Source organism: Chanodichthys erythropterus, chromosome 11 (assembly GCF_024489055.1).
Source record: "Chanodichthys erythropterus isolate Z2021 chromosome 11, ASM2448905v1, whole genome shotgun sequence".
In the NCBI taxonomy this organism is placed as follows: Eukaryota; Metazoa; Chordata; class Actinopteri; order Cypriniformes; family Xenocyprididae; genus Chanodichthys; species Chanodichthys erythropterus.
In genome coordinates, this window is record NC_090231.1 from 38,408,188 (window position 1) to 38,420,530 (window position 12,343).

Genomic DNA, 12,343 nt, shown 5'->3' on the forward strand with positions numbered 1-12,343 from the left:
TATATCGCAAACACTCTCACGGATAGCAAAGTTCTTTCATCATTAAAGTTTATTATTTCCATGCGTTTTAAAGCTATATTAGTTTAAACATCTAATGGATCATTTTCTGAGCGCACTTATCTGAAGCGCAAACACAGACAACTGGCTGTTAGAGGTCAAGTCTCATGAGTAACTTCTCTTTCACATTTTTTTGTTTAAACTGTCAAATACACACAAGGTTCTGTCAAAAACACACAGTTCACATAAACACAGTTATGTCTGTGAACTTAAATAGCAGGCAACTTTACAGAAATTGTGTGTATATTAGATCTGTGGCACATTTCTTCAAAAATAAAACGAATCCACTGCGTTCAGCGGCTCAGATTTAGGTAAATGAAGACTGTTATGTTCACTCTTACATCAATCAACAAAACATTACTTACCAGACATTGTTGTCCCTACAGCTGCGGAGAAAATGGCGGACAGCGTACAATTCGTTGAGGCTGGAAACAATGGTAATGCAGTACTGTCAGTCAGCGGTTGTGGGCGGGGCCTGTGGCTAATATGACGTCACATTAGCCCCATGGCTGAAAACAGGTCATTGGGAGACACTGCTTATGATTTATAGGGATTTGTAAAAAAAAGGAGTAGGTGGATTTTTATCACTATAGGGTGGTTGTGTGCTCACACTGCCAACACACATTTATGTACAAACACCACACAAAAGTGAATTTTGCATAATAGATCCCCTTTAATGAACAAAACATGACTCCCACCAGAAAAAAATTCTCCATTTCATCCAAGAAAGGAAGAAATATAATGGAAAGTGATCAGGCTAAACATGTGAGTCAAACTAAAACAGGGGCTGAACGAGTGAATTACATCATATCCTGCTGAGTGAGTGACAGGAAGAAACCGCTTAGTGTAGAGCAACAACTGCTGCAGTGAACATCAGCGGATCAGCTTTGTATCTTGTACACTTAACTGTGATCAAAATACATTATTTGAATAATTTTAGCTTAAATAAAATTAAACATGATCATTAATTGTTTTATTTAGAATTTACGTAAATGGTTACTAATTTTCCCCACTTTTATAGTATTACTGTTGAAATTTTGGTTTTTATATCGCTTAGATCTGAAAAAAAGCATAACCAGTCACAAGTTATATATAGGCTACATAATATGCTACATAATATGCTACATATCCGTAGAAATATAAAATAAAACACTAAAGAAATCACAAAATAGTAAAAGTGGATCAGCACCTTTGCTCTGCACTGTAAATGAGCATACATAGTTTCCACCAAGAAGACACATTTATAATGTTACATTATATACATTATACATTACATTACATTACATTATATAATGCTACATTAAAACCACAACAGAAATACTGGCAAAAAACAAATAGCCCACCCTGCTCAGCAGGAATGTTTTTACGAGAATCCTCTGAGATCTTCCTGGACAGCCTTTAGAAAGTAGCCTTATCAATGAAAATCATCTCATGTGCGTCTGCATTTCATATGCGTTTATATTCCTGTATATAAGTTAAACTGAGAGAGTGACAGGAAGAAACTGCTTAGTGTAGAGCAAAAGCTCCTACAGTGAACATCAGCTTTGTATGTTATCTCTGATCAAAATACATAATCTGAGTCATTTTACCTTAAATAGAATGAATTGTATGATCATTTATTTTATTTAGAGTTTACATAAATTTGTCATTTGTTATTTGTATTTCTTATCAAAACCAGGCAAAAGTTATATATTTAAAAAGTGATATAAATAAAACACAGAAAAAAGTCACACAGAAAAAAAATGTCACACAAAGGTTAAAAGTGGATCAGGACCTTTCCTCTGCACTCTAAACGAACATGGTTTAGTTTCCACTCACGAGACCCATTTATTTTTCTTTCACAACACTTCATCAAAACCACAACAAAAAAGCTTACGGCAACTTCTGTCTTCACATCCCTTTCCATTACCATAAACACAAATAGGCCTCTCTGATCAGAAGGAACGTTTATTACAAGAAGCCTCTGAGATCTTCCTGGACAGTCTTAACATACAATTCATATGTGTTTATATTCCTGATTATGTTAAACCACAGTGTGTATGCACACTCTGAGTTGTCTAAATAGGTACATAATAAAATATGTACTGTGTATGTGTCCATTTTCATAGTTTATCAATTTAAAGTTAATTGTAAACTAGGGTACACTATGTAAGTTTTGTTTTTGTTAAAAAATAAGAAAATGTACATAATGAGTCAATAAAACAAAACAAAGTGTATCAAGTGTATCCTCTGCATCTTTCAATCCACCCACACTTAACACTAAACTGCCAATAATCTAACCAAATGGGAGAACACACACTGTTGTCATTTACTGCATTAAATGAATAGAAAGACAGTTAATATAATGATTTTTAATGCAAGGTATTTTTCCAAAATTAAGTTTTAATAGTATTTTTGTGACGTTCATGATATAGACATGTGAATTCACAAGACCATTTGTGAAGGAGGACTCCATCCTACAAGCCTTTGAAGGACTAGACTAGGATTCGGATAGGATGCAGCCTTCTGTTTAAGAAGCACCTCATAATGTACATTTAAACATTTAACATTTTCAAATACCGCTTTCTTATCTTACATTTTTTTGGCTCCTCCTGCTGTTGAAAACTGGAAAGACTGAGCAAGAAGAACCAAACAACACATTGTAAGTTAGAGTATCATTGTGAGGGCTTAATGTCTTGATATCTTTTTGCACATCTGACAATGCAATGAGGATTACTGTATTTTATTTTATAAATATTTTTTAATTGCATGTGCCATTTTGCATTACAGTGGAAAACAGAACAGACAGATCAGCAAGTTCAACTGAGTTCAAAGTGCAGACCGTCTCTCAGTGTTGTGTTTGTGGTCAGTGCATGAAAGTAAAAACAGAATGGAAAGATCAAGCAGGCAGCCTTCACTAAAGCTCAATCTTAGTGGTCAAAAGTTTCCAAACAGCATCTGATGTTGCTAAAAAAAAAAGGTGTCAAAAACATGCCTTTACAGTTGCTTAGTCTGTTTATCTCTACCACATGTGAAAGTCTTTTGATTTCAGGTGTTACATTTGTTCCCATGGGGCACTGCATGACAAAGCTTTACAGTTTCCAGAAGTATAGTTTAACCTACTTATACAGATTATCAGCCTACAGTTTGTGTAAAATAACGTTTTATATGTTGAAGAGCAAACATGTTTTTGTCTTGTTTGATCGGAATGAATAAAAAGTGTATGAAAATGAAAAATTGCATGTGCGTCAATGTTTTATTTAAAGATGAAGTCAAGTATGTAACTCCCAAATGGGATTACCAAAATAAGAACTGTCAGACAAGTTATATTGTTGAGAAAACAGGTAGTCCCATCTCAAACCATTGTTAAGCCAACGGTGCGGTCTCATTATGCTCAAAATGCACAGTAATGTTTTGACAGAGCCATAGTGTTTCAAACTAACTACTGATGCCTTGCTTAAAGATGTCTCTGCATGAACTGTGATAGATTTTAACATTTATCATTTTACAAGTATTAAAAAAAAACAAAAAAAAACAAAACATTAACATTACAAAATTAAAAGATGAGGCCTTGTTCATCAAAAGTAAAAAAAAAAAAAAAAAAAAAAAAAAAAAAAAAAGAGATTAAAACCACAGTCTCATTAAATGTACAACAAGATATTTTAAAATAAACATTTCTTATTTATGGATTTTATTGATTGTTTTTTTTTTCCTTCATTCTGCAGTATAACTAAAGTGATAAAGAAAACAACATTCATTCCATTCATGGAAGCTAATCAAAGATTTATTATATTACATTTGATATGCTGACATGATATTCTGTAGGATATGATATTGTATTTATTTGATGTAGAAAACAATTATGGTGCATTAAAGTAACTTGCATTTTGTGCTCACAAATAAGCACAGTATCAGATATTACACACAGTTGTGTAGTTTCAGGACCATGGACAGGGATATTGTGTCAAAGGTTGCAGTGCTAATTAATATACATGGGACTCAGGGTACGTTTACACGACAACGATAAGGAAACACTTCTCCGTTTTAACTATAGGTTTTTCCGCATACATACCATTGTCAAAAATCCCCATTCGTATCAATCCATGAAAATGACTAAAAACGCTGTATTCTGCTGGCAGACCATTAGATGCCGATGAAACACTACAGACTGAACATGTAATGTGAATGACTTTTTTTTGTTTACACAGAGCGGTTTTTAAAAACGTACATTTTGAAACCTTTTTGAAACCCGTTTTGATTTATTAGCACTGCTGTCACGAACGGTTGAAATAAAGCTAAGAGAACAAATCTTTTTGCTGCGGTGTAGATTTAACAGAACTCAAAATACTAAGACGACTAGAAACAGAACAACCACTGTACACGCGATGGGAACTGACAAAGAACAGAAACACAGGGCTTAAATACACAGTCCAAACCGATTAAATAACTGATCAGGTGAAAATCAAACAATGAATAACCAGGGAAACTAACAGAAAACACAGGAAACTAAACTAGTGAAAACCTACAAATAACACAGATAATCCCTTACACTGATAATCTCTTGCAACCGAAGTGGAGCCAGAGAACTGAGACAAAGGTGGAGCGACTGAGGACCAAGGCAGAGCTGGAGGGAAGGAGGAGCCATCTGGAGCTGAAGGGGTGGAGGTACAAAGAGCAGCTGAAGTCCTGGAAAGTCCATGGAGCAGGTAGAGCGATGACTGACCAAGGCGGAGCTGGATGAACGAGGAAGGAATGACCATCCTGGGTGGAGCTGACTGCTTGACAGGCAGAGGTGGAGTTTCAGGTCTGGAAGTTCTAGGTGGAGCTAGTGAGCCAGCGCAGGAGGAGCTAAAGGGCTGTGAGGAGTGGGCAGTGCAGGCAGGGGGTAAATTTCAGGAATGAGCCTCTTGGTCGAAGCGGAACAGGCAGACATCTCACTTGGCTGACTAGAAACAGGCAGAGGAGTTGGGAATGGGAGGCAGGGCGGGAACACTAACAATTTGGTGCTGGGTAAAGAAACCGGCTCAGTGCTGGGAAATTAAACAGGATACGGTCACTCTCCCAATCAATCAACGAATCTTCCTCTGCCGCAGTAGAAGGACTAGGGCTCCACTTCATCCCCTCAGACTCCACCAGTATTCCCTCAGGAACTGATATTGTAGCCGGCTCACACACCTCATCAGACGATTCTTCAGGCTCGCACTCCGGGACGACATTGGCCTCAGGCTTCAGCTCTGGCATTGTGGTAGGCTCAGGCTCCGCATCTGGGGTGGGCTCAGGCTGGTCTGTCATTGGGCTGGCGGAAGGTGCGCTGTTGTCATCCTCTTTCTCACAGATGGTAAAGGGGCAACTGTTGCGGAGCAGTACCCAGTCCACATATTCCTTAAACTCAGGAGCAATAAACACAAACAGAACAACCAAACCTAATGTGACAAGAACTGAACTGAAAGAAACACAGGGCTTAAATACACAGTCCATAATAATTAACCAAATGAGCATCAGGTGAAAACAATAATCAGACAATGAATAACCAAGGGAACTTACTAAAAACATGGAAACTGAACTAAAGTGAAAACCTACCCAAAAAAACTGCAAGCTTTATATATATATATGTATATATGTATATATATATATATATATATATATATATATATATATATATATATATATATATATATATATATATATATAATAATAAACATTTGTTTTCAGCATTTATTCTGTATAGAACTATAATCAAGAGTCAAATATAGGTATTTTAATATATAGGCATTTTAATTTACTACTTTTAATCATTTTAGTTTCAGAACAAATAAACTTTTTTGGGGGAAAAATGGGAAAAATATCATCCAGGTTACATTAAACTTTATGTCTACAGATTTCATTTAAATTGTGGTTGGAAGCACTCTGTACTTAAAACTGTGTCACATCCAGGAAATGAGTTATGATTTGCTGACTTAGAAAATCATGTGATCTGATAAGATATAAGTGCATATAACAGTTAACTCTGTGTGAGCTACTTTTCTTAGCCTGAGCACAGAATGATCTGGATGAAGATAAAATGGGCAAACAACTTTGTGTGATGATCTTCCTCTTGTATGAAGCCTGTAAGTATAATTTCAATAATACTTATATAACTTTAACAAATAATGGTAATACTTTTCCAAAGATCATCAAAATTTAAGCTTTGTTTGTAATCTTTTAACAGTTATAATACATGGAGACATCAAACAACAGGATTCAGTTTTATCAGTTCATGAAGGAGATACAGTGATATTGTCCTGCTCCATTTCAACAAAACAAATAAGTGTGGTTTCATGGTTCAAGCAGATCACTGGAGAAGAACCACGTATCATTGCTTCCTCCCTTCTCCAATCATCAGAAAGCCAATTTCACAATGAATTTGACAGGAATCATTTTGAAGTGTTAAGAGCGAATGACAATTTTAATCTGAAGATTGTGAACACTGTACAATCAGATTCAGGCACATACTATTGCGCTGTCTCTTTCTCTAATATTATTGAATTTGGAAATGGTACTCTTCTGGTTATTAAAGGTGAGTCAGTGCATGTCACCTTCATGTGTTTATTATAATGATGATGGGGAAAACAGCTATTTATGCAAAACATCATCCATTCTAGGAGCAGAAACAGGCAAACCCACTCATCTACAGCCGCCCAAGTTTGAACTAGTTGAGTCGGAGGTAAATGTGCCTCTACAGTGTTCAATCCAAAATCAGTTAGAGAGTGGTGGAGGTGAACACCGTCTCTACTGGTTCAGACATGGATCAGGAGAATCTCCTTCAGGATCCATTTATATTCATGGAAACACAAGTCATCAATGTGTGAAGAGCTCTGAAGCTGGCTGTCTTTCATCGACCTGCGTGTACAACCTCCCAAAGAAAACCTTCAGTTCCTCAGAAAAGGGAACTTATTTCTGTGCACTGGCCACATGTGGGGAGGCTTTATTTGGAAACATTTCTACTCTGAATTATGGTAAGTGTGAGCATTTTATTATATGTTTGGTACTTATATTTGGAAATGTCAGTCAGAAATGTCAGGTTTTTATAGACAAGAGTTTTGGAAGAGATTTACGATAGAGAAAACAGAACTGCATGCAAAAAATAACCATTAACAAAGAGATTAACAAAAAATTATGTAATTTTGCACTCTAAAATATGCTGGGTTGTTTCAACCCATATTTGGGTCAAATATGGACAAACCCAACCGTTGGTTTAGATTTTTAAATTACATTTTTTTAAACCCAACGGTTGGGTTTGTCTATATTTGACCCAAACATGGGTTGAAACAACCCAGCATTTTTTTAGAGTGTAATAAAATACTGAATATAAATTCAAATCACTTAAATCACATAAATTCAAAAAGATATTATTATTATTATTATTTTTTGTTTCATGCTCTAGACTCACATGAGAGCCACAACATACATTTAATTCAAATCGGACTTGCAGCATTACTGGCAATAAGTCTGACCATCAACGTTCTGCTTTGTTGCTTGCGGAAAAATGGTAAGCATTTTGACTGATTTATTTGTGAAGAACATAATTTATATTAATATGCTTTCAGAATATTGCCTGATTAATAGTGTAACTGAAGTTAAATTTTGTTTTATTATTATTTCCTTCATCAAAAATGTTGTAATATTTGAAAATTTATTTTTAGGCCTTGTGCCAGCAATGAGCAGTCTCTCTTGTGAAGATTAAATCTCAAACTGTTATATCTCTATTTTAAACAGGGAGAAAATCTCAACAAATACAGACTACTGATGAGGATGATAATGATGTGTCAATAAACCAGGTAATTAAAAACAGATTTTAAACCACTGATAATGAGTCTATTATGAATGATATGATAAACACTGTGGAAATCTGCCTTTTCTTTTAGAACAGAGAATTGACTTACGCTACAGTACTGTACACCAGCAAACACTCGAGAGTGAGGAGGGTGAGCGGCCCCGAGGACACACTGTATTCTGGTTTAGCATGTCAACAGCAAAGCTGAAAATTACTTTATATTACCATATTTGCCAGCATTTAGTTGTATTGCTCTGTCCGCACAGATATTTACTTCCCTTTCCGCAAAAACAGTGCATATCAGATTTAGTTCTGGCAATAGTATAGCAACAAAATATGCAGAAGCACAGTCTAAGAAGTACAGACAATTTCATCATAAATATTTTTGTCATCTCATCAGATTTTCCAATGACCTGCTATTGTCCACAAACCTTTTTTTTTTTTTGTACATATGTTTGTATGTGGGTGAAGCCATGTGAAATGCAGAGAAATGCATGTTCTTGAAAATAAAGTTATGGTACGACAGTGCTAAAGGCTCCTTTTTAGTTACATTTTCCCACAAAATACTATAGCAGCGAACATCACAACACCAAGACACTATCCTAAACACCAGTTTTCACATTTATTTTCTCATTCAAGTCAAGTTACCTTTATTTTTACAGCACTTTAAACAATAGAAATTGTTACAAAGCTTCTTTACAATTATAAACAGGAACGTAACAGATTAATTATGCAAATTTCATCAAATATGAGGCAAATTCAAATTCTGCTGTAAAGCAGTAGCAAGATATAATAGTAATAGTCATTCATGTCACAAGGTTATTCTCACACATGCAATTACAAAAACAGTGCAAATATAAATGTTAAAAGTGATTGAAATAATGATTCTATGGTGCAACATTTTTAATAATATATGGTACAAAATTTTATATTAAAAACTATTTGCATATAACAAAATTTGCCCTTCCTCACTGCCTTTATATTTACGTTTTTTATTTTATTTATTTATTTTTTTAATATATATATTTATATGATTTTGAAAAGAAACTTGTTTTGTCTTTTCTTCTGACACAAATTGTATTGCACAATCAATATTTAATAATAATTTGGTAACCAATAATTTAAAAAAATGTTAGTACAATTAATTTTTGAGAAGAAACCTTCCAAATTAACATTCAAAATCAGAAAAGTGAATGACATTTAAGAGTCAATATCTAAACTAAACAAATATACAAATAAACACAAGGTGGCAGCAGAGACCATATATTCAGTACTAGAGGGGCCACAGATGACATTCATAGGTTTGCAGGTCTGTGCAGCTCATATCAATGCCAGATTTGTAGTATCTATTCAAACCAAAATTTTAGAACATGCAAATTTTACACAAAAGCAAAACTTGAGAAAACATTGGGTGATTATAGTAACTATGGAAAAAAGGCCATCAAAAGAAATAATATCTAACACAAGAAAGGCCAAATAACAACTTAGCTAATGAGCTATAATTAACAGATAACATAGTGTCTTTTGCATTATTACATCATGTTGACAATGTATATGTACAAAGTAATTATTTGACATTGAATCATTAATTACTTCTGTAATTATCACATCTATTAAATAAAACCTCACTGTAAAAAAACAAACAAACAAACAAAAAAAACCCACACATGTCTAGAAGCTGTTTGTAAAGGTTGTTTATGGAAATTGTCACTGGTGTGTGTAAAGTACTCACAACAACCAATGAATGAATGAAAATGAATGGCCTTAGAGAACAATATACCTTAACACATGTAACAAAATGTTTGTTTGTATTTTAGCATATACTGCAAAAATCTAATCTGTGGTTTCAACTGTGGTGTCTGTAGAACTGTGTCACAGTGTCAGGTCCAGGAAATGGGTAATAGTGCTAACAGGGACAGAATCATGTGACAGCATGTACTACTTCAAGATATTTGTTATACAACATTATCGCCTATAACTGTGGTTGAGCTTCTCTTACAGCCTGTAGAAGAAAATGGATAAAAAACTTTGTGTGACGGTTTTACTCTTACTGGAGCTGTGTAAGTGTATATTTCAATAATTATATTTTTTTCTAATTAGTCTGATATCAGCGTTTCATTTTAGTTGTTTTATGTACAATGTTAATTCTTTTACAATGATGTAACAAATAATTTAACAAATAATGCTTTTCAAAAGATCATCAAAATTCAAGCTTTGTTTGTAATCTTTTACAGTTACAATATATGGAGACATCAAACAACAGGATTCAGGTTTATCAGTTCATGAAGGAGATACAGTGATATTGTCCTGCTCCATTTCAACAAAACAAATAAGTGTGGTTTCATGGTTCAAGCAGATCACTGGAGAAGAACCACGTATCATTGCTTCCTCCCTTCTCCAATCATCAGAAAGCCAATTTCACAATGAATTTGACAGGAATCATTTTGAAGTGTTAAGAGCGAATGACAATTTTAATCTGAAGATTGTGAACACTGTACAATCAGATTCAGGCACATACTATTGCGCTGTCTCTTTCTCTAATATTATTGAATTTGGAAATGGTACTCTTCTGGTTATTAAAGGTGAGTCAGTGCATGTCACATTTATGTTAAAATATTTATAATGATATGGGAGAAAAAAAACAGATACTTAGGCAAAACATCATCCATTCTAGGATCAGAAACCAGCAAACCCACTCATCAACCGCCCAAGTTTGAACTAGTTGAGTCGGAGGTAAATGTGCCTCTACAGTGTTCAATCCAAAATCAGTTAGAGAGTGGTGGAGGTGAACACCGTCTCTACTGGTTCAGACATGGATCAGGAGAATCTCCTTCAGGATCCATTTATATTCATGGAAACACAAGTCATCAATGTGTGAAGAGCTCTGAAGCTGGCTGTCTTTCATCGACCTGCGTGTACAACCTCCCAAAGAAAACCTTCAGTTCCTCAGAAAAGGGAACTTATTTCTGTGCACTGGCCACATGTGGGGAGGCTTTATTTGGAAACATTTCTACTCTGAATTATGGTAAGTGTGAGCATTTCAACATATCTGATACCATTTGTTATCAAAACTCTTTCAATTTGTTGCTTAGAAGATGACCTACAGTGCTAAATGATGAACTGTTTGCATGGAAACACTCTTTATATGAAGGCATCCTAATGAACAACTTTCCAAATTGTTTTTTTTGTTCATGAATGTTTGTGTATACAATGTGTGATATATATGAAATATTGGGCCTTATGTTTTAGACAACTTCAAGAGGCAGAACACACACTTAATCTTTGTAATTGGCCTTACGGTGCTGCTGACATCAAACATTACGATCAATATTCTGCTGTGCTGCATGAGGAGAAAAGGTAAGTGTTTGTTTGAATTCATCTTTTGCTTCTACAATCAACAGTTTGTAACAAGATAGTAGTAATTCCATGATAATGTAAAATATACCACATATTTAAATATCTTCTTTGTCAGATGTCCTAGAATTAGATGGATAACCATTGTCTCTTTTATTAGAGTCAACAGAAAGCAAATATCAACAAATTCAGACTACTGATGATGATGTGTCAATAATTCAGGTTTGTCAAATCAAACTCTCCAGATGTAAAACCACTTATAATATAATAATCATTATGTAATATACATTATATTATATCATATATAATCATTTATGATGATTTACCACTATAATTTTATAGAAAGTTAAAATTATGTTGTCTGGAATGTTCTTTTTTTTTTTGTAGTATAAGGAAGTGAACTTTTAGCCACCAAACAGAAGAGAAGAGCAAAGAGAAACACCAGACTTACATTATTCGTTAATAACCATGATTTTATTTGAGCAATTCTGAAAATTATTTTTTTATCAGTAAATGCTGTTTACAGTAAGTATAGTTATTACTGTACTGTATATTATACTGTACTGTATATATATTTCCTAATATCTTATTGCAATGATTACATGCTGTATAAATTTTTTAAATTGCTTTGTTCATCTGCGTAATGAACATTAACAGCCACACAAATGTAAAACATCACATTTTATGCATTTTATTTATGCCACCATTTTACCATTACTTTTTGTTCTTATATATTTATTCTACAGATATATAATGACATAAATAAAGTATTTTACATGTGTTTGTTGTGTTATATGGTGTGCCCTGTGTGAACTCTATGTTGGCTAGAAGGTGAACACATATATACTGTCTCTGATATTTATCTAAGGAAATATAAATTTAGGATACATTTTTGAGACAAGTGGGGGAAAAACAATAACAGCTATTAACAAAACCCAATTTAAATAAATAAAGGGACAGTAAATCACTTCAAAAGTAGGAGAAGAGGCCAAACCAACAGATCTCATACCAATGATCTACAACAGAAATTGTATTATTATAGGGAGATAAGAGGGGCTGTATCTCTTACCATTGGAGAAAGCGTAACAGCTAACTTAATCACGTGCGGCACCTCTGGTCACCTTCTCTGCGTACCGCCGA

The 12,343-nt window shown here is 34.3% G+C and overlaps 2 protein-coding genes across 3 annotated transcripts; both read left to right on the forward strand.

Moving 5' to 3' along the window:
- The first annotated feature begins 6,055 nt into the window (after window positions 1–6,055).
- On the forward strand, window positions 6,056–8,371 carry LOC137030561 (uncharacterized). Of its 2 annotated transcripts, none has more exons than XM_067400952.1 (6): window positions 6,056–6,143; window positions 6,245–6,592; window positions 6,678–7,031; window positions 7,460–7,564; window positions 7,792–7,853; window positions 7,941–8,371. In XM_067400952.1, the coding sequence occupies exons 1-6, from the start codon at window positions 6,098–6,100 to the stop codon at window positions 8,055–8,057; spliced, it is 1,032 nt and encodes a 343-aa protein (XP_067257053.1). In that variant the 5' UTR covers window positions 6,056–6,097; the 3' UTR covers window positions 8,058–8,371. The 2 variants fall into 2 exon arrangements, with proteins under 2 accessions (XP_067257053.1, XP_067257054.1); XM_067400953.1 differs by having other exon boundaries at window positions 6,681–7,031.
- A 1,400-nt stretch (window positions 8,372–9,771) lies between these two features.
- LOC137029929 (T cell receptor alpha chain MC.7.G5-like) lies at window positions 9,772–11,896 on the forward strand. The gene is made up of 6 exons (XM_067399746.1): window positions 9,772–9,909; window positions 10,084–10,431; window positions 10,524–10,874; window positions 11,099–11,206; window positions 11,364–11,425; window positions 11,591–11,896. The coding sequence occupies exons 1-6, from the start codon at window positions 9,864–9,866 to the stop codon at window positions 11,609–11,611; spliced, it is 936 nt and encodes a 311-aa protein (XP_067255847.1). The 5' UTR covers window positions 9,772–9,863; the 3' UTR covers window positions 11,612–11,896.
- Window positions 11,897–12,343: the final 447 nt, after the last annotated feature.